The following is a 23,503-nucleotide window of genomic DNA, read 5'->3' as shown; positions in this document are numbered from 1 at the left end:
ATATATATATATATATATATATATAAAAAATTGAGTTGTACGAGCTGATAGCTGACGAGGCACGTAGCACCGAGTTGTCTATAATCCATGTACGACCAGATTGAGTGGAATAACTGTTTTATTCTATCCACATTCACTGGATTTTAAGAAAGAGAGCATTTATATTTAAATTTTTTGCAAATTTGATAAATAAAAACTTTATACAAAACGTCCGACAAGATAATTTCCGCTTAGAATGTACACAAACCGGCAAAATGACAGGCGCAATTTGTGGAAAATGCGATAATAATTCTTGAAAAATAAAAAAAGATACATTCTTACCATCAAATACTTTTACTCCATATTTTGTTGCTTTTTTTTGTATTTTTGGGGGTTTTGTTTTCAAGTAGCGTTTTTATTTCATCCTCGGTTGGTTCAGCAAAACGAGCTGCCATTTTCTTTTTCTCTACTCACGGTATATGAGCTGATAGCCTCGTACTAGAAAGCTGATCAGAGTGCATGATTGATCATATCCAGTGAATGTGGATAGAATAACATTAATTCTCATTACAACGGGTCTGAGCATCTCCAAAATGGCACAGCTTGTGGGGTGTTCCTGGTATTCAGTGGTTAGTACCTACCAAAAGTGGTCCAAGGAAGGACGACTGGTGAACCGATGACAGGGTCATGGGTGTTGAAGGCTCATTGATTTGCATGGGGCACGAAGGCTAGCTCATATGGTTCAATCCTACAGAAGAGCCACTGTAGCACAAACTAATGAAAAAGTTAATGATGACACCTCTCTGTTTTAGCCAGCATTCACTTTTTCAGCAGTTTGTGCTACAGTAGCTCTTCTATAGGATTGGACCATATGGGCTAGCCTTCGTGCCCCATGTGAATCAATGATCCCTCGACACCCATGACCCTGTCACCGGTTAACCAGTTGTCCTTCCTTGGACCACTTCTGAACCAGATGTTCAGCTGCTACTTTCTGGCAAGCTTTCTAACTTTTAACTACATTTCAAAACAAAAAGCTTTCCCCCCCCAAATATATTAGCTATTATTTTCCCAAATTAATTATATGATAATTTTTGGAATTCTTTCAGCAGATACACTTCTCTGTGCACACTGTGTGGTCTTCATGGGCTATCTATAGGAGCAGCTCCATCAATAAAAGCATTTCTATTATTTGTTCGTCCAAAATATGGTTTTAATTTGGATCTCAGTAAGGCAGTGTTTAATTCAGGCTGTCGGAGCAAACCACCGATGGAAAAATTGATTGTGGATCTTCGATTCATGTAACATCAATAATATTTATTCCACGAACAAGGTTTCCAGGTTCTACGCATCATATCTGCGTATTGCAGGTAGACACTGCAAATCATAAACACGCACCACTTAAAAAAAAAAAAAACCACTTGTTCCCCATGAACAGACTGAGAAAAAGAAAAATCCATGTGCAAAGGGATAATTTTGTGTGGTGCAAACTCTGAAATGTGATAACTCCACCCTATGAACTTCCTTGAAAATGTGCATCCTGTAAATCTGCACATTTAAGTAAAAACCTTGTGTTTGCATGACTTTCTGTGTTTCATCCTGTGGGTTTCAGATGCACACATCTAGTCTAAAGCTTCCTTAAAATTTTTAAAAAGCCTAAAAGAATAGCTCGGATCTGTACCTGTATTTGATTAGGACGCCTTATCTGTTCAGTCTTAATGATATATTCATATTCAGTCACACCCCTAATATGCGTGCTCACCATAGTGAGGAATCTCACTCCATCCATTTCACTCTGTCCACACTGACTCTGCTTTGAGACCCACTTACTTCTAGGGCTAGGTTTAAACCATGTTTTTTGAAACCAAGCCTGAGAATCGGTCCTTTCTTACCTGGATGTCCTGTCAGAACAGGACACATGGCAGAGCTCCATAAACAGGGACATGCATGAGATCGGCTTGCTCACAGAGAGAGGGAGTAGGGGTGGAAAACAAGATGCTGGCCATGATAACATAAAAACAGTTCATGAAAACATAACTGACTTTAGGAGTGGGAGATATGGCAAAAAAAAAAAATCATCATATTGTTATAGTGTTATATTTACCGTCATGGTATTTCAAAGAAATGGATAATATAACTGACATACATAATTGGTACATTGATTTCCCTGATTTTTCATACTTTCATCCAAACCCAATCACTGGGTTGCATTGTTTTAGTTTTACTATGTTTAATCGTGGGCGGCACGGTGGTGTAGTGGTTAGCGCTGTCGCCTCACAGCAAGAAGGTTCTGGGTTTGAGCCTAGTGGCCGACGAGGGCCTTTCTGTGTGGAGTTTGCATGTTCTCCCAGTGTCTGTGTGGGTTTCCTCCGGGTGCTCCGGTTTCCCTCACAGTCCAAAGACATGCAGGTTAGGCTAATTGGTGGCTCTAAATTGACGTCGTACACCGCCTCTCACCCATAGTCAGCTGGGACAGGCTCCAGCTTGCCTGCGACTCTGTACAGGATAAGCGGCTACAGATAATGGATGGACGGATGGATGTTTAAGCGCCCATTTCAAGTCATTCCATCCATCCATTATCTGTAGCCGCTTATCCTGTTCTGCAGGCAAGCTGCTACAGATAATGGATGTGAGTGTGAACAACCATTCACACTCACACCTACGATCAATTTAGAGCCACCAATTAGCCTATCCTGCATGCCTTTGGACTGTGGGGGAAACCGGAGCACCCGAAGGAAACCCACACAGACATGCAGTACGTTTACATGCACATCCAAATCGAGCTGCTGTCGGTAATCGAGCAAAGGGTCCCAGCAGGGGTGCCAGAGAAATCCAATCCTACATGCACACAAGGAAATCGAGTTATTGTGTGAGGTACATTGTGCACCCGAGCCACAGGTGGCGCTACACGCCCCATCGTGTTGGTACACTTCCGGTTGTCGTCATGAAGAAGAGCTATTCAAGAGTGTAAACAAAGTTATCAGTTCCGTGTTCTCCATTGCGCGTTTTTCTCCCGTCCATGAATTTTAATATATTCAACTCCTTAAGCTGAATGAGCATGAACTCTGTCTCCTCATTGCTCCAGAAGTGCACGTTTCTGCTTGCCATTTTCTCTTCTTCGTTTGTTCCTCCTGACCTCTTCAGCTGCTCGCTACTACTGTTGTCATGCCGACCGAGGCTGTCGTGTTTCCCGCTTGTGGTCTCGTCACTCGTCACTTCCGGAAGGGGCAGTGCTGAAGTAAGTAGCTCGACTACGTAGCTTGATAGGGTATACATGCACTAAGTAGCTCGGCAAAAATCGCATAATCTAGGTCGCGTAGCTCGATTACGAGAAATCAAGTTCGGTTCAATTTCAGCCTAGCTAAGGTGTTTCCATGGCATTTAGAACTTCGATTTCAGTCGAGCAACGGCAGAAAGTCGATTTTCTCTATGTGCATGGAAACGCACTGACTGGGAGAACATGCAAACTCCACACAGAAAGGCCCTCATCAGCCGCTGGGCTCAAACCCAGAACCTTCTTGCTGTGAGGCAACAGTGCTAACCACTACACCACCGTGCCGCCCCAATTCATTCCATATTAAATCAAATCTCTCTATTAAGCCAATTTCCTAAAATGCCTTATAATCCATGTATAAACGTTTCCATAGACAGTGTAAAGAACTGTGCTGTAAGATTATGCTATCTTCACTAGCTTGGCATTCAGTGATGGCATTAAAGTACCCGGCCATGTGATATGTACCACAGTTATACCTGCATTACAGGTCCATTGTATTGTAATATCCTGTATCACAATATTGATATATGGTTATATCGCCCACTCCTAACTGAAATCAGAAACAATCATGCAAGCACCAGAATGAAAAATGAACAGAAGCAGAACTCAAATTAGTTCATACATGTACGCACAATAATACAACGTGTGTACGCTAGAGAGACTGATACGAGGATTGTCAAAGAACAAAAGAAAGAATGAAATAACAAAAGGGGAGGGGGGAGCAGAATATGCTACTAGGCAGTGAAAATGCTTTCGGTTTGATAGAATATGAGAAGAGGACCTCACTCTTGAATTATGTAGATTACACACACACACACACACCTGATTTCCAGCAGAACTCGTCTTGTTTGCTTGGCTGCTCCGCTGTTGTGCACTTTGAATAAAGAAAAGCCGTTTTAAATCATCATTGGTAGCAAAATTGATCCATGACACCTACAAACCAACATTTTTTTTCCATTAATTTTGTGGTTTCTCCCAAACAAAAAAAAGCCTCAAAAAGCAATTGGCCCACTCATTTGCATAATATGCAAAACCTACTTTTGCAAACTACTCAGTAGAGTGTGAACCTCAATAAATTATTAAACGACATGGCCGCCATTTGTTAATTGATATTACTACAAATACGCAAATAATTATAGAAAATCGCATGGGCTGATTAGTCAAGAGATTCGGACTATTTCTCGATAATCACCTCGAGCGACTTGGCAAAATGGTGACCAATCGCTTTGTCACAGTAAGTGAGGATGAATTACAAATTATGAAAGAAAATGCTGTTCCTAAAAGATGCTATGAAGTTTGGTCTAAAAACTATTCAAAAGGTAAGGTGGAATTGTGATTTATTTTATCGATTTCAAAACAAAAGTATTTTATGCGAGTCAGCAGAGATAAGTGACAAGTCTGCGCCGTGCCGTTATTACATTTGCATGCTGCTTTTGAATTTGGTTTTTTAATAAACCACCCATTGTATTTATACTAAAACAATTATCCACCTCAGGCTCACTTCGCTTTTGGTGAATAATTGTTAATTAATGAGGTGGAGCCTGATTTATATTCACAAATGACACTTTGAAAATTCTTTGAAAATGGGAAGCGAAACTGAAGCAGGCCTCGCAAGCGATTCAAGGACTGTGTGAAGGCCAACATCGCCCATGCTAAGATCACTCCGAAGCAGCTGGAGCAGTGTGCACAAGACAGAATTGGTTGGTGTGCACTAACGAGACAAACCCATGACAGCTTTGAGGAAGCCTGGCGAACAAGCCTTGCTGACGCTCAAGCACGACGGAAGGCTGCTGCTGCCGCACCAGCTGAGCCAGGGCAGTTCCATACATGTCAACCTATACGGAATGTCCGTATTTTATACGGATTTGATTCAATAAATGTATTATACGGGCGTATAAATAAAGTTATATGGATTCTTTAAAAAAACTTCAATATTTATTTAGAGCTATAATCAATTCCCACGATGATAAAAGAGCGCATAACATTTACAAACGTACTGTACACCACAGATAGCCAGTAAAGAGTCTTATGAAATCGCGTGTTATCTTGTGGTAGCGAGACTTCGTTCCACTTTTGATCATGCGCACACCGCATTGCGAGAATCCCGCCAACTGTGAAGTCATAGACATATAAACATAGACGCCGCCTTCTGCGTAGAATCATACGTCATCCTCGCCGCCATATTGGATGTGGCAAAGTGGAGATTCTTCAACCGTCTCTGGTATAGCGTCTAGACAGTAGCGGAGAATAAAGATGCCTCATTCATGTGCTGCGTTTAACTGTACCAACAGGTTTACCGTCCAAACGAGATCACAAGGGATTACCTTTCACAGGTGAGACTGGAAAAATACTTTTCATTGTATTTGGTCATTATAACGTAATTTTACGAACAGATTTTCCTGACTTTGTGGCTAATATGAAGTCTCGCGCATAATAGCCGCTCGGTGAAACCTGTCTCCAAACAACGAAGTATTTCCTTCGTAACTACGCTGATAACACTTTGTGTTTTTGTCAAACATTGGAGCTTTGTATTCATTCTGAAGGTTCATTGTTATTAATATTGAATAAAATGTAACTGGGATAGATCATTGTTAATTATCATTCAAATTTTAGGTAAATTATTTTAATTTGCATCTTATAAGGATTTTATAAGGGAAATACGGATTTTGGAGGTTGGTTATACAGGTTTGATTGACCAAAGGTTGACATGTATGCAGTTCACTTGCCCACACTGTGAACGTTCATGACGCTCAAGAATTGGACTCCACAGACACATGAGAGTCCACAACAGATGAACTGTGCAAACACGAAGCGTCATTATCAAAAACGAAGGACAACCAAGAAGAAAAAGAATGAGGTGGAGCCTGATTTACTCCAACAGTTGTAACTCATGAGTGCTTACATGGATTCACACATTACAGGCATTTAGCGGATGCTCTTATCCAGAATGACATACAACATACCCAGAGCAGCCTGGGGAGCACTTGGGGGTTCGGTGCCTTACTCAAGGGCACTTCAGCCATTCCTGCTGGTCCAGGGAATCAAACCAGCGACCTTTTGGTCCCAAAGTTACTTCTCTAACTGTTACCGTCTTATTTCTCTCTTTCTGTTCACCATCATCTCACACCTGACTTCCATTCTCTTTTGCTCGGCCATGTTGACCTCTTTCTTACATTCCTCCCTCTTTCTTGCTACATTGTCCTCTGTGCTTTCCTGCACACTCTGCATAGTTAAAAAAGAGGGAATCTGTCTCCAGTGTTTTGCAGGAACCCTTTACTTGGCTCTCCCTTTCCAATCTCAGCTATTTCTTCACATGAGTGTTATAAATACAGGATAAATAAACAAAAAGCACTCTGTGTACACAGACGATGAAGTTTAATCTGAAACCTTCCGTTTCACCAAGGCCTGTCCCTTTTTGGTATCCTCGAACATCAGAGTTGCCAGATACTGCTGACGTTTTCCAGCCCAAAATATGTTCAAAACCCGCCAAAATGCACTTAAAACCGCCCAAAATGTAAAATGTACTTGATGCCTATCTTGTAAAGTAAAAATATGCAGCTAAAGACCAGTATACTATTTGTAAATCGAACAACAATGCAAACAACTTCTAAATGGCAACATGAGCCCGTCAGTGCTGGAGGTGAAAAATCTGCTGTCTGGTACTCGGCTCCGTGTGGTTGAATCAGATTATAACTCTGCAATCATCTGCTGTGTTCTGAATCCTACATGCACCAGTAGGTGACGCACACGCATTATAGTGTGTAGGCTATGTTAGGCTACGATGCATATCTAACATCTGCGTTGCTGAGGTTATTTATTTTTTATTTGTCCTTTATTTATTTATCTTTTTATTTATCCTGTTTGTTTTATTAATTTTATAGGCCTAGCTATTCTGCTTAATTTATTTTTGTCTACATCCATGTATTTTCTTCATGTTATCCTGATTTTTGTGGATTTGTTAGATTGTACCAATTTTATATACTTCAATTAAAAAAAAAGAAAAAGTTAGGCTACGATGCATGGCTGAATGTAACATGAGAAGAGAAAATGGAGAATGGATTGCGTCATTCTTATTTACTAGTTTATGAGTTCAGTTTCTGCACTACATTACACACATTCATATTAGTCTTACAGTTACATCGACATTTTTTTTGTTTAAATAATACTTAATGAGATTAATGTTTATTGTTAATGATTAATTTAGGCCAATGCTCGATTTTAGTTGTTTAAAATACTTAAGGGGTGCTGGGTAAACTAGGTCTATGACTTGCCTCAGTTGACCAAAGAGAGCTGTTTTTCCTGATTTCCTTCGCATATTCAAGAACATCATTCAGCTTAGGTGTTTACATTCTCTCCCATCTCTGCTTTCTAGTGGGAGTGAAACTATATAAACATCTGATAAAAACCCGCTGAACTAACGTCAAACCCGCCCAATTTTTGTCAACCAGCCCAAGCCATTTTTTGCCCGCAAAGTAGAATTCAAAACCGCCCCATCTGGCAACACTGTCGAACATTGTGACGGAATAAAGGAGGAAGGGGTGGGCGTGAGGGTTCTGCACTGATCACATGATTGCAATGAGAGCGTGTTATAATTGATCACATGACCACAGTTTTCTCGAGGAGAACCTGTACCCTGAGTAAAACAAAAAATGATTGAAAACGAAGTATTTTGCGCGTCATAGCCGACTTTGGAGTGCTATTTCCGGCTAAACCTGTGCCGCGGTTCCTCCACTGGAGTACAAGAGCTGCAGTTCTAGGCCTCAGCTACGAGGGGGACTCAGAGACTTGCGGCTATTTCTGTTTCTGAACCATCTCATGAGGCTGTAGCTGAAATACACCACCAGGTCCCAAACTCGCTTTAAAGAAAACACAGCACAGGTTTACAGGATGTCTTTGAACATGAGCTTGTCCAGCTTATTCAATTATGTCACCATAATACAGGACTGTCCCTTATTGAACAATATAATGCTGAATAAAACACAAAGTGGGATTGTGCCGTTCATTTTACCTCAGACATACATGACGTATCGTCATAAACTCATGCTAACCTCAGACTAAATATTATAGTGTGTAAACAAATAGCCAGATTTGCTAACAAGCAAGCTAACATTAGGTTAACTGTATCAGGCTAATTATCTCCGCCAAATATTATCATGCTGATAATATTTTAACCATTCTCAGAGATTTGGACTGAAATTTAAGAAGAAGAACTTATTCTATAATTCATAAATATTCTTCTTCTGTTCAATCATTCATACAATGTGAAATCATCATTCTTCTAAAAAGTATGGAAGTTGTTGAAATAATACAAGAACTCAAAGGGCACTCAGTAGAGAACATACCTCCACCAAGCCACATATCTGGATTTAGATCAAAATCTAATCAATTGTTCCTTGGCCCATGGCTCACCATTCCTCAAAATGTCATCAAAATACATTCACTAACCTCCTCAAACAAAGTTGGCGGAGATAATAAATCCACAAACCACAAAATGGTTTAAAAGCAGCAACTTGGGGAAGGCCATGGTCAGAAGGTTAGAGAAGCAGCTTTGAGACCAAAAGGTAGCTGGTTTGATTCCCTGGACCAGCAGGAATGGCTGAAGTATCCTTGACCAAGGCACCTAACCCCCAACTGCTCCCCAGGCTGCTCTCGGTACATTGTACATCTGCTAAATGCCTATAGTGTAATTTAGCTTTTACCAAGTATTGGTATTGCTACTAACTCCTGAAATTCCCAGAAAATAAACTTCAGACATGGAGGAAGCTATCCATCCATTATCCGTAGCCACTTATCCTTTGCAGGGTCGCAGGCAAGCTGGAGCCAATCCCAGCTGTCTATGGGCAAGAGGCAGGGTACACCCTGGACAAGTTGCCAAATCATCGCAGGGCTGACACAGAAACAAACAACCATTCACACCTACAGTTAATTTAGAGCCACCAATTAACCTGATCTGCATGTCTTTGGACTGTGGGGGGAAACCCACACAGACATAGGGAGAACATGCAAACTCCACACAGAAAGGCCCTCATCAGCCGCTGGGCTTGAACCGAGAACCCTCTTGCTGTGAGGCAACAGTGCTAAATACTATGCCACCATGCTGCCTGGAGGAAGCTATTGAAGCTTTATATTCCAGCTTTTGAAGCAAATTCCAGCTTTATATTAATGCACTCGTTCTAATACATTATCAATTATATTGTTAAAGTAAAATGTTTCATTTGATGACATTTTCTATGAAGAGATGTTTAGTTTACATTTATGGAAGGAATCTCCAGTGTCCTTATAGCAGTCAGAGGTAAAGCTGTAAGTTTCCTGTCAGGGCAAAGTTTTCAGGACAGAGGGATTTACACTTTGCAGTTTTCCATAAACATGACAAGCTTTGAGAGAGCGATAAAAAAAGGAGAGAAAGGATGTTTATAGCTGCTATAATGCAAGCAATAACTAACTTGTTTTTAGAATGTACAACAACATTAAATCTAAATATAAAAGGACAAAATTTAAGAAGTATCATTTTTTCATATATCAAAACTGAAATTGTTGGCAAATTAATCTCATGCAAGAGGAATAATACACTATGGATTGCGCTGTTGTAGGAAAATAATCAACTTTAGTGTTACTTCTTTGCATGCAGCCACATTCATAACATATAACCCCAATTCCAAAAAAGTTGGGACACTGTGTAAACTAAATAAAAACAGAATGCAAGAATTTGCAAATATCATGGAAACCCTATATTTCATTGAAAATAGTACAAAGACAACATATCAAATGTTGAAACTGAAATTTTATTGTTTTTTGAAAAATACATGCTCATTTTGAATTTGATGTCAGCAACATGTTTCAATAAAGATGGGACAGGGGCACGTTTACCACTGTGTTGCATCACAGTGCAAATGTAAACATTTGGGAACTGAGGAGACCACTGCAGTTGCTGTGGTTTTGAAAAAGAACTGTTGTCCCATTCTTGCCTGATGTGCAATTTCAGTTGCTCAACAGGTCGGGGTTTCCTTTGTTGCATTTTGTGCTTCATAATGCACCAAATGTTTTAAATGGGAGACAGGTCTGGACTGCAGCAGGCCAGTTTAGCACCCGGACTCTTACTATGGAGCCATGCAATTTTAATATATGTGTGGAAAGTGGTTTGGCATTGTCTTGCTGAAAGAAGGAAGGCCTTCCCTGAAAAAGATTATGTCTGGATGGCAGCATATTGCTCTGAAACGTGTAGATATCACTCAGCATTAATGATGCCTTCCCAGATGTACAAGCTACCCATGTCATGTGCCCTAATACACCCTGATACCATCACAGATGCTGGCTTGGGACAGACCTTCGTCAGACCTCGGGACAATCTTCCACTTTGCCTCAGTCCATCGTAAAAGAGCTCGGGCCCAAAGAAGGTGGCAGTGCTTCTGGATATTGTTTATATCTTGTTTTAACCCTCTGGGGTCTGAAGGTCTTTTCTGGCATTCTAATGATCTTGGCATGCTCTGATTTTGTTGTCAATTTCAACAAATCTAAGTAGTATTTTCAAAGTCATATGACTTTTTTGTATTCAGCACAAGTTCAGCTACAATAATACAGCTGTAGTAGGTATGTCATTCTTGTACTTGAATAAAAAATAACAGGTAAATGAAGATGTTGTAAAAAGCAGTTTTAGAACTGTGTTGGAATGTGTGAAAAACAAAACAAAACATGACCTTACCCATTCTGTCGAACCGTTTTGGTCACTTGATGTGATTCTGTTCAGTCTTAGGAATGTATCAAGCATAAAAAAATTAAATCTGCTCCATTGATTTGGATAGTTAATTGGCCATCAAAAAATTTAATGTCCTATTGTGTTGGGATAAAGGGTTGGCAGTGGGAGGGGTATTCAATGAGAAGGGTAAAAATTTCCATTCCATTCCAGTGAGAAGAATGAAAACCCCTCCCACTGCCAACTCTTAATCCCATCAGATTAACTCTTAATCCCATCAGGTCAAGTCACAATGGATAAGATAATGGTTTTTTCACACAATTTAACACAGTTCTAAAACTGCTTTATACAACAGTTTCATTTACCTGTTATTTGACTCGATTCAGTGTGTCTTGAAATTAACTCTTGTACTATTTTGCTCAGTTCAGAGCCACAACCAACTCTGTTACACAATTACTCTGTAATTTTGCACTCATTCCAGTGCCAAATTTTACTCTCTAAAATCAAAATCGAGCAAAATCAACTATTTTTGAGGAAAATACTTTTAACTCTGGAAAAATTGTTCAGTCATTTTTCCTGTGTTTGCACTACAGCGCACGCATATCAACTGATCTGCTCAGCAGAAATAGAATTTGCACTTACTTGAGTTGATCTTTGGTTGGATTGAGTCGAAGTTTAAAATAGTAGTAATAATAATAATAATAAAAAAGGCACCGCATCGCAGTTCTCAAGATTGAACTGAATCGCTGTCCTGAAATCATGAAATGAAATCACGAAATGAAATAATTGTCCTGAATCATCCGAAGCGCATAAAATCCGTGTGCCATCTCACGACAAGTTTTACCTCCAAATAACCTAAACTCTGTCTGACAGATTTTATCCTGCTTATAGTGGGCGTTCCCACCGTGAAAGAGAAACCAAAGGAAACCCAAAGTCATTATCATCCCATTACCATGTGAATAGTCTTTTCTGAATGTGCAAGTGGGCGCTCAGCGCTCCAATGCCGGTGTGACTGAGTAAGGTGACAAGTTTGTCTCATCTCATCATCTCTAGCCGCTTTATCCTTCTACAGGGTCGCAGGCAAGCTGGAGCCTATCCCAGCTGACTACGGGCGAAAGGCGGGGTACACCCTGGACAAGTCGCCAGGTCATCACAGGGCTGACACATAGACACAGACAACCATTCACACTCACATTCACACCTACGGTCAATTTAGAGTCACCAGTTAACCTAACCTGCATGTCTTTGGACTGTGGGGGAAACCGGAGCACCCGGAGGAAACCCACGCAGACACGGGGAGAACATGTAAACTCCGCACAGAAAGGCCCTTGCCGGCCACGGGGCTCGAACCCGGACCTTCTTGCTGTGAGGCGACAGCGCTAACCACTACACCACCGTGCCACCTGTGACAAGTTTGTTTCATCTAATTTAGGTAATTTAAAAACTATAATATTATTTGGCAATGGGCACATAGGAAAGTGTAAAGTATAAAGTTTCTATCAATTTGTTTATCATGCTTGTATGATGAAATACTCACAAAGATATTTATCTAAATACATGACCCACTCATTCTAAACCTGCCGAGCTTTGCTGGCGAAGCTCTCAACCCCAAAGGGTTAACTTGCATTTGTGGATGCAGTAATGAACTGTTTTCACAGACGATGGTTTTCTGAAGTGTTCCTGAGCCCATATAGTGATTTCCACTACAGACACGTGTCTGCTTTTAATGCAGTGTCACCTGAGGGCCTGAAGATCACAGGCATCCAATGTCAGTTTTCAGCCTTGTCTCTTGCATACAGAGATTTCTCCAGATTCTCTGAATCTTTTAATGATATTATGGACCATAGATGATGTGATCCCCAAATTCTATGCAGTTTTACACTGAGGAACGTTATTCTTAAATTCTTGTACTGTTTGCCCACGCAGTCTTTCACAGAGCGGTGAACCCCTCCCCATCTTACTTTTGAGAGACTCCGCCTCTCTGGGATGCTCTTTTTTTTTATACCCAATCATGTTACTGACCTGTTGCCAATTAACCAAATTAGTTTTTTTAAGCATTACACAACTTTTTCAGTCTTTTGTTGCCCCTGTCCCAACTTTTCTGAAATGTGTTGCTGACATCAAATTCAAAATGAGCATATATTTTTCAAACAACAATAAAATTTCTCAGTTTCAACATTTGATCTGTTGTCTTTGTACTATTTTCAATGAAATATAGGGTTTCTGTGATTTGCAAATCTTCACATTCTGTTTTTATTTATGTTTTATACAGTGTCCCAACTTTTTTGGAATTGGAGTTGTACATTTAGCAGTCACTGATCAGGCCACAGACACTTGCATACATCTTTGAACCCTGGTTGCATTGTGTACATTTTTAAAATAGGGGTATGGATTCGGAAAATACCAAACTAGATCAGGCTAGGCAGCTGGCTAACATCAGCAGTAGTCCGACATCGCAAATAGGAACAATCTGGAGAGCATGTGAAGGCAGCGTAACATGACATTAACACCATCATTAAAGTGAACACCTACTTGGCAAATCCAATGAAATCCTCATGGTTGGTGTTGATGTATGCGAGCTGTACATCAATGAGTAACAGAATCTGTGGAAAGATATAAAAAAAAAATCTAAATTCTTAAATGATCTTGAGAACTTTTACGTTTGTGTCTTTTTGTTCTGTGCTTTGTTGGAGGAAAAACCCTACACAGAGCAGTGCGCTGTTTGTTCATATGCTGCTGTGTGAAAGTGGTCATTACCTGCTCTTTTGCCCGGCTCTCGCGCTCGCGGATGTGTGAAGTGACAATTCGCTCCGTCTCCTCCCTCAGCATGGGGAACGTACCCAGCTACAGAGACATAAAACGCACGAGTACAGTACCACACTGCAGAAATATCTGCTATTAACCACATACAGTGCTTCAGTGATGTTGTGCAATCCCCCCTTTTCCACTAAGGTAGGTCGGGGGCCAGTTTGGAGCCGGTGCCTAATCTCGAACCAGTTCTTCACATTTTGACAACCAAAGAACTGCCTCTCAACAAGGAAAACTGGTTCAAGAGCAACAACAATGCTTTGCTGGTCTAGAACCAAGAATGACTTGGGTCAGGGGCTGGGGGTGGATTATCATGATAGAAATGATTTGGACCAGTCATATTTGGATGCCAATGTAAAGCGTAAAGCCAGGAACAACACTTGTAAAGAGATGATGTAGTCCATCATTGTTGTCATTGTGTTTGGCACTTGCATTGATGGGAAAGTGGAGATGCATAAAGATAAGCACCTGTGGCTCTATGGTGGGTCAGAAGGTTTGCAAACTGGCACTCGCACCAGACAAGAACTAGCACCTAGTTCACGTTGGTGGAAATGGGGTAACAGTGTAATTTAGGACACAGTGATGCTTACTGTATGTTGCACCACAGCACTGTCAAATTCACAATTCTGATTGGTCAGAAGGTGTTGATTAAATTTTATGATAGTAGTTCAGCTGCAGGTCACAGTTTTATATTAATTTGCTCATTGTAAATTGTCTTCATCATTACACAGGGACTTGTATGGATGGCGGACGAAGTATTCTCTGAGGAGTTACAGTATTTATTTAATTTAACAGAACCCCAATTCCAAAAAAGTTGGGACGCTGTGTGAAATGTAAATATAAATGAATGCAAATCTCATAAACCCATATATTTTTCACAATAGACAACATATCAAAATGTTTAAACTTAGAAAATGTACCATTTTAAGAAAAAAAAAAAGGTAATTTTGAATTTGATGGCAGCGACATGTCTCAAAAAAGTTGGGACAAGGCCATGTTTACCACTGTGTAGCATTCCCTCTTCTTTTAACAACAGTCTGTAAAGGTCTAGCAAATGAGGAGACCAGTTGCTGGAGTTTTGGGAGAGAAATGTTGTCCCATTCTTGCCTGATATAGCTGCTCAACAGTCCTGGATCTTCTTTGTCATATTTTGCATTTCATGATGCACCAAACATTTTCAATTGGTGAAAGGTCTGAAGGGGCATGGTGGTGTAGTGGTTAGCACTGTCGCCTCACAGCAAGAAGGTCCTGGGTTCAAGCCTAGTGGCTGACAGCGGCCTTTCTGTGTGAAGTTTGCATGTTCTCCACGTGTCTGTGTGGGTTTCCTCCGGGTGCTCCGGTTTCCCCCACAGTCCAAAGACATGCAGGTTAGGCTAATTGGTGGCTCTAAATTGATCGTAGGTGTAAATGAGAGTGTGAATGGTTGTTTGTCTCTATGTGTCAGCCCTGCAATGACCTGTCGACTTGTCCAGGGTGTACCCTACCTCTCGCCCATAGTCAGCTGGGATAGGCTCCAGCTTGCCTGCAACCCTGCACAGGATAAGCGGTTATGGATGATGGATGGATCGATGAAGGGTCTGGATTGCAGGCAGGCCAGTTCAGCACCTGTACTCTTCTGCTACAAAGCCATGCAGTTGTAACAGATGCAGTTTAGCACTGTCTTGCTGAAATATGCAAGGGCTTCCTGGAAAAAGACGTCATCTGGATGAAAGCATGTGTTACTTTAAAACCTGTACATACCTTTCAACATTGATGGTGCCTTTCCAGATGTGCAAGCTGCCCATGCCATAGGCACCAATGCACCCCGATACCATCAGAGATGCTGGCTTTTGAACTGAGCGCTGATAAGGCAGATGGTCCCTCTCCTCTTTAGCCTGGTGGACACAGCCTCCATGATTTCCAAAAAGAATTTAAAATTTCAATTTGCCTGACCAGAGAATAGTTTTCCACTTTGCCTCAATCCATTTTAAATGAGCTTTGGCCCAGAGAAGACGGGGGCGTTTCTGGATTATGTTCATATATGGCTTCTTCTTTGCACGACAGAGCTTGAACCTGCATTTGTGGATGGCATGGCGAATTGTGTTCACACACCATGATTTCTGGAACTATTCCTGAGCCCATGCAGTGATCTCCATTACTGAATCATGCCTGCTTTTAATGCAGTGCCGCCTGAAGATCATGGGCATCCAATATTGATTTTCGGCCTTGTCCCTTGCGCACGGAGATTTCTCCAGATTCTCGGAATCTTTTGATTATGTTATGCACTGTAGATGATGAGATATTCAAAGTCTTTGCAATTTTACATTGAGGAACATTATTCTGAAACTGTTCCACAATCTGTGGATGCAGTTTTTCGCAGATTGGTGAACCTTTGCCCATCTTTACTCCTGAAAAACTCAGCCTCTCTCAGATGCTCTTTCATACCCAATCATGCTACTGACCCGTTGCCAATTAACCAAATTAGTTGCACAATGTTCTTTTTAGTACCACTTACTTTTCCAGACTTTTTTTGCCCCATCCCAACTTTTTTGAGACGTGTTGCTACCATCAAATTCAAAATGAGCATATTTTTTTCATGAAATAGTAAAATTTCTCAGTTTAAACATTTGATATGTTGTCTAGGTTCTATTTTGAAAAAAGAAATATGGGTTGACAAGATTTGCAAATCATTGCATTCTGTTTTTATTTACATTTTACACATTTTGTGGAATTGGGGTTGTATTTATCGAGTGAGTCTCCAGCGTGAGCACTTTGGAACAGTCAGAGGTAAAGCTGCAAAAAAAGTTTTACAACATGTGAAAATCTTCAGGACTTTGTTATGTCTCAGTAAAAGGGAAAGCTGCATTATTTAGAGGGGGAAAGAAAAGAAAGGCGTGTGAGAGAATGGCTATTTGTAGCTGCTATAAAGTATTCAGGATGTTCCACAACATGAAATGCAGCACAGACCCCCGTTCTATAATAACATGCTCTAGTCTTTAGTTATAAACACGATAAGCATTGTAAAGTTATAGGGATGCCCATCTTGGACAACTGGAGTCACTTTTTTCCCCCCGACCCTCTGGGCCCCGCCTACTTTACTGAGAATAAAGTAGCAGATAATTAAAAAAAAAAAACCAGGTAAAGTTACACTGTAAGCTTCAAAGTTTCTTTCTTTCTTTCTTTCTGTGCTCATAGAAATGAGAGCAATGTCTTGTGAAACGGGTACATAAATATTTTTGCATTTATTTATGGAAAAAGTTTTAAATGAAGCTTCAATTGCAATAACCTCATTGTCTCATCTCATCTCATTATCTCTAGCCGCTTTATCCTTCTACAGGGTCGCAGGCAAGCTGGAGCCTATCCCAGCTGACTACGGGCGAAAGGCAGGGTACACCCTGGACAAGTCGCCAGGTCATCACAGGGCTGACACATAGACAACCATTCACACTCACATTCACACCTACGGTCAATTTAGAGTCACCAGTTAACCTAACCTGCATGTCTTTGGACTGTGGGGGAAACCGGAGCACCCGGAGGAAACCCACGCGGACACGGGGAGAACATGCAAACTCCGCACAGAAAGGCCCTCGCTGACCCCGGGGCTCGAACCCAGGACCTTCTTGCTGTGAGGCGACAGCGCTAACCACTACACCACCGTGCCGCCTAACCTCATTGTGTTTAAAACTAAAAAAAAAAACAAGCAAAAAACCTCCAGGCTAACAAAAACAAAACAGATAAAGAATGAACTTAAGGCCAGAGTGCATATCTGTGTCTGGCTTTACATAATCTTACAGAAATAAGAAGGACTGTACCTTATTAGCACACTGACGCACTGTGTTGATCAGCTCCTGAATGACCAGATCAATACATTTAATGCAGGGTTCCTTCAGCTTCACGACCTGTTTCTTCACAATCGCCTCGAACGCCATATCTGGAGTGAAGAGGCCCGTCCTGGAAACCCGAAGACAGAAAAAAAAAAACAGAAAATATCATCAAGATAGAACAGGACATGTGCTTACCAAAAGTGTACACTTTTAGCTATTATACATACAGGGCCCTCCATGATTATTAGACCCCTTGTAAAGATTAGTAAAAAGGGTCAGGAAAAAAAAAATCCACCTTTTGGTGAAGTCGTTTCATCGGACACTGAAAAAATGGGAAAAATCCAACCTTTAACTAAAATAAATGTATTCAGAGTAAAACAAATCCCTTATCAAGAAATACATTTTTCAACAAAAACATATGTACCACTATTATTGGCACCCCTGGAAATGATTGTGAACACAATGTATCTGAAACATGTTTCCTATTTAAATTATACAATATTTTTGAGTTGGAGTGTGTAGGAACTTTCAAGCTGCAATCCATGACTTCTTGGTTAACTGGGGAACAAATACGAGGTGACACAGAGGTCAAATTCCCTCAACATCAGCATGGGAAAGATAACAGACACATAAACCAAATGAGGGAGAAGTGTGTTGACCTTCATAAGTCAGGGAACGGTGATAAAAAATAGCTACTTGCCTGAAAATGTCCATTTCTATTGTTAGGGCAATAATAAAAAAAGTGGACACCAACTGGAACTGTTACAGACTCACCTGGAAGAGGAGCAAAGTTTATTTTGCCCCCACATACAGTGAGGAGGAGGGTAAGAGGAAAAAAAAATCCCCAAGGATCACTGTTGGTGAATTACAAGAAAAAGTAGTGTCTTGGGGTTTTCAAGTCTCCAAAACCACCATCAGACTCCACCTCCATGCCAACAGATTATTTGGAAGGTGCCAGAAAAAAAGCCTTTGGGGTCCATGGCATCATGGGCTCCATGAAATACTATCCATCCATCCATTATCTGTAGCCACTTTTCCTGTCCTACAGGGTCGCAGGCAAGCTGGAGCCTATCTCAGCTGACTATGGGCGAGAGGCGGGGTACACCCTGGACAAGTCACCAGGTCATCGCAGGGCTGACAGACACAGACAACCATTCACGCTCACATTCACACCTACGGTCAATTTAGAGCCACCAATTAGCTGAACCTGCATGCCTTTGGACTGTGAGGGAAACCGGAAGAAACCCGGAGGAAACCCACGCAGACACGGGGAGAACATGCAAACTCCACACAGAAAGGCCCTCGCCGGTTGCTGGGCTCAAGTCCAGAACCTTCTTTCTGTGAGGTGACAGTGCTAACCACTACACCACCATGTCGCCCCATGAAATACTAGAACATTTTAAATCAGAATCTGGCTGCCTCTGCCAGGAAACTAAACCTGGGTCATCACTGAATCTTCCAGCAGGATGTCCAAATCAACACAAAAATGGCTTGCTGAGCACAGAATCAAGCTTCTGCCCTGGCCATCTCAATCCCCTGAGCTGAACCCCAGTGAAAACCTATGGGGTTAGCTGAAGAGGAGAAAGCACAAGAGAGGGCCGAGGACCCTGGATGATCTGGAGAAACTGTGTAAAGAGGAGCAGTCTCAGACGCCCTGCTCTGTATCTCCAACATTATAAAATGTTATAGGAGAGACTCAGTGCTGTTTTACTGGCAAAGGGAGGGTGTACAAAGTATTAAATTGCAGGGATGCCAATATTTTTGGCACATAAACCTTTGTTGAAACTAATTATTTCTTGATAAGGGATCTGGGGTTTTTTTTCTGAATAAATTCATTTCAATTAAAGGTTGGATTTTTCTCATTTTTTCAGCGTGAGATGATGCAACTTCACTAATAGGTGGATTTTATTACTGTCGCTTGCTAGTAACAGGATTAATTTGATGCCTGAACATTTCAAGATAAACTTTATTCATTCATCACCTGATGCCATGAATGTTTTTGATAGCGTAGCTGATCTCCCGGCGCATCTCTTTGTCATCACACTCCATCTGTGGGTCAAGTGCGGATGCACAGACAAGATTTCAGACAATCATAGAACAAACAGGTCTCATCTCATTTAACAGCAGGAGATCATCATCATCATCATCGAGTAAATGCTCATGAGGTTATGATTATTATTATTAACTGATTTTGATTCTGGATGCTTCACATTGTACTTTTCTTTCCATCTTGTACATTCTCAGATTCATTCTTCAGAGCCAGAGTTCCCAGATACAGATTTCTCACATTTCACTTCCCGAAGGCTTTGATCACATGGACATGAAAAGATTGAAGTGACTTACCTTGACCAGTTCAAAAGGGAAGCGTTCGTGGAAGATGCGGTTGATCTTGGCTCCTCCTGACAGTTCAACTGTGTCCACCTGATCACCTGATCCTTCAATCCGCTTCTCAAAGTCCACTGCAAACTGCTGCACCATTCTGGAATAAACACACACACCTCAGATACCTTCAAATAAAATTCCACATAGTGAATGATAAAAGTGCACTTGTAACTCTTTCATGTTTATAATAAAGTATACATGCAGTTTTAGGATAATTCTCACTCTCCCCTACGTCCTTGAAGTCAGTGTTTCTCAACCACTGGGCCACGGCCCATTAGTGGGCCACAAAGCACCATCTAGTGTGCCGTGGATCTTTTTTCCAAGTTGAAGCTAATTTTTAGTCGGGTACAATTGCTGGGTTGCAGCCGACGTCACATCCACCTCATTAGGTATGCAAGACATGAAGTGGTGGTCAGCTGAGCTCACTGTTCACAAAGTGTTACTATCACTGGGATGCCTTGCTAGCCGTTAAAATGCCCTACGCTTGTGCTGTTTTGTGCTGCTTGAATCAAACAAACCGTGAAACTGATAAAAGTTTCTTCCGGGTTCCCCGTGAAGTAATAAAGGGTGAAAGGGAAAAGGATTTTACCAAACAGATGACGAGAAAGGTGGCTCTTGAATCTTTCACTGTGATGGAGTTGAAGAACGCTCGAGTTTGCAGTGATCACTTCGTGAAAGGTTTGTAACTTCCTCCGATTTATTTCATTTGGATTTACAAATTATGTTTTTCACCATTTTCTGTTATTTCATGATGTTTTGAAGTTCAGGAGCCGCTTAAGTCATCAGGTGTGTTTTTATTTCCTGTCTGATTGCAGTTGCCGTATTGTAAACTAATACGTGTAATACCCAGGTCTTTAAAGGTGTTTCTGTGGATCTTCGTGAATGATTTACCTGGAAGAGAAGAGCAGGGAAGATTGAGAATTGAGCGGCTGTGGTTTGTTTACACCTGATACTAAAACTTGTAGCGTTCTACAGTAGCAACCCTCACAAAGACGCATACAAAAAGCCCAGAAATGCCTCCGTACCTGGGTATATACAATACAATACAGGATTTATCTTGTACTGTCCTGATCTCCAGATCTTTAACCCAGTCACACATATAAAAAGTTGTTCTCCTCCATGCTCTTCCAGGTTTTCATCTGTGTGTCCGTGTAGAACAATGTCTGCAGCAACAGGTAGTTTGAAATGTCGGGGAACTCAACGGATGGATAACTTTCCAACTCATAAGAAAAATCCTTCTTTGTTAGCATATAAGGATCTGCCGACCGGGCAGCCGCCCAGGGCGGTATCGCGCGGGGGGGGGAACGGACTGTCCCCCCCCAAAAAAAAGGTCCCCCCAAAAAACCCCCCGAAAGAAAAAACAAGACGGGTGGGTGGGGGTGTGTGTGAACATTTTGGATGGGGAAGCCCAATACCAAAGTTGCGCGGGTGACGTCATCAGTGTGTGTGTGCGCCTAACTTGTCGTAGCCCCATAATATGCACAATCCCGCCAGCGGAACGTTGTACTAGTCATCAAAAAGACTTTACTACCATAGTACCAGGGGCGCAGATACGCTTTTGAACTGGGGGGGACAAAGCTGCCAGCAAACCAACCCCAACCCCGATATGCCTGTCAAACTTGTTGTGGGTAACCATAGCAACCAAGCTCGAGCTCGCAACCTGTGCAGTCTGCGCAGCTCAACCAACCGAATATCAGTCTTTGTTTTGTTTTATGCGAGTTGTTGCAACTATGTATACACTGCTGTGCACCTCAATAAACCGAATGGTAATTAGTCTTTTGATTTTTCCGTGAGGTTTGCCTTATGCAAAGAAAGACAGCATAGACATTTTTTCCTCCCTATAAGTGGGGGGGACAGAACGAGGTGAATTTAAATCTGGGTGGGACGAATCCCACCCGTCCCACCCTCTATCTGCGCCCGTGCATAGTACTGCACTACTATGACATTACACAGAGTCTTAAGTAATACATTACGACTTGATCATTGCCATTCTGGTAACAGCAAATTTATAACGGGCCGTGTCCGCGAAGTACAACACATGACGAAAAATGTTTAAACGACCATGTAAAGCTGTTAACATTCTGTTGGCTAATACAGAGCCCAACACGGGGGGGGGGGGGGGGGGGGGAGCACGAGCGCGAAAAAAAAACCCCGGTCCCACAAAAAAAAAGGTCCCCCAAAAAAAAAACCCTGAAAAAAAAAACAAGACGGGCGGGGGGGGGGGGGGGGGTCGGCGCCGGCGGGGGGGGGGGGCACTGGATCTACCCCATTAAGTGCTTTCTATATCCACTTCTTAATTTTAATAACTTGCTTGTTTACTGGACACAAACATGGCAATAAGTTCTTGTGTTAATCGACCAGACTCCACTTTTGGATCATTAATCCCTTTTGACTGAGAATGTCCTGCATGTATGGTTTTATTTTGGCCTCTGGTACATCCATACAGTTTTAAATATGATATCTACAAACAGTTTGTTTTTATTGCATTTATTTAATTCCTGGACTCCCATCTGTAACAGGGAGTTATGTTGCATCCCATTAATACACTTTACAATAGATTATTAGATTCTAATAGAATAGATGAGCCAAAATAATTGGGGATCTTTTTCCAGTGGGCCCCAATTTGTGAATAGGTGGGCCTTAAAGTAGAAAAGGTTGAGGACCCCTGCTTTATCACTAAAGATCTTGAAAATGTTTAGATGAATTATCTTGCTTTCATTTCAATATAACACAGTATCTTTACACTGACTCTGTGTGAGGTCAGAAGTGCAGCATGATAACACGAATCCTCAGTTTTACCTCTCGTCTACGTGTCTATATAGGAGTTGACTCTTTGATTCGGCTCGCTTATGTGGACATTGGGAGGCAATTCATATTACTGAATAACTTTTTTTTTTAAATTATTATTTAAATGAGAAGGCAAACAGATCCTGCGACACTCTCCCTGAAAATTAATCAGTATTCAGTATTCATGTTTCTGTAACACCTTTAATAACATCCAGTGCATCTGTAATTGAATAATATCTTGAGAAAGTAATCTACCTCACTCACTTCCCTGTTTTACTGAGACAGCATGAAGGTCTTGGACAATAATATTAATGAACGAATGACTACTGTATTACATGTACAGTGTCCTGCAAAAGTATTCATCCCCCTTGGTGTTTGTCCCGTTTTGTTGCATTACAAACTGGAATTAAAATGGATTTTTGGGGGGTTAGCACCATTTGATTTACACAACATGCCTACAGATTTAAAAGGTGAATTTTTATTTTTTTTTATTGTGACACAAACAATAATTAAGATATTAAAACAGAAATCTGGAGTGTGCATAGGTATTCGCCCCCTTTCGTATGAATCCCCTAAATATGAGCTGGTCCAACCAATTAACTTCATAAGTCACAATTAGTTGAGTAAGGTCCACCTGTGTGCAATCAAAGTGCTGCATGATCTGTCGCATGATGTCTGTATAAATCAACCTGTTCTGGAAGGACCCTGACTCTGCAACACTATTAAGCAAGCAACATGAAAACCAAGGAGCCTCCAAACAGGTCAGAGACAAAGTTGTGGAGA

The 23,503-nt window shown here is 41.3% G+C and overlaps 1 protein-coding gene across 1 annotated transcript in view; it reads right to left on the bottom strand.

Annotated features, from left to right (window-relative positions):
* Nucleotides 1–23,503, bottom strand: part of dnm3b (dynamin 3b) — a 98,390-nt gene that overhangs the window by 30,516 nt on the left and 44,371 nt on the right. Inside the window, exons 8-13 of the mRNA XM_060914232.1 lie at nucleotides 19,895–20,030; nucleotides 19,533–19,600; nucleotides 17,540–17,678; nucleotides 13,698–13,784; nucleotides 13,473–13,543; nucleotides 4,073–4,124 (exon numbers count right to left, since the gene is read on the bottom strand). Coding sequence (XP_060770215.1) covers nucleotides 4,073–4,124; nucleotides 13,473–13,543; nucleotides 13,698–13,784; nucleotides 17,540–17,678; nucleotides 19,533–19,600; nucleotides 19,895–20,030 — 553 coding nt within the window. The remainder of the gene's footprint in view (nucleotides 1–4,072; nucleotides 4,125–13,472; nucleotides 13,544–13,697; nucleotides 13,785–17,539; nucleotides 17,679–19,532; nucleotides 19,601–19,894; nucleotides 20,031–23,503) is intronic.

The sequence above is a fragment of the Neoarius graeffei genome, chromosome 1 (assembly GCF_027579695.1).
Source record: "Neoarius graeffei isolate fNeoGra1 chromosome 1, fNeoGra1.pri, whole genome shotgun sequence".
Taxonomy (NCBI): Eukaryota; Metazoa; Chordata; class Actinopteri; order Siluriformes; family Ariidae; genus Neoarius; species Neoarius graeffei.
The sequence above is the reverse complement of the archived record's forward strand: the minus strand, read 5'-3'. Positions and strand labels throughout refer to the sequence as shown.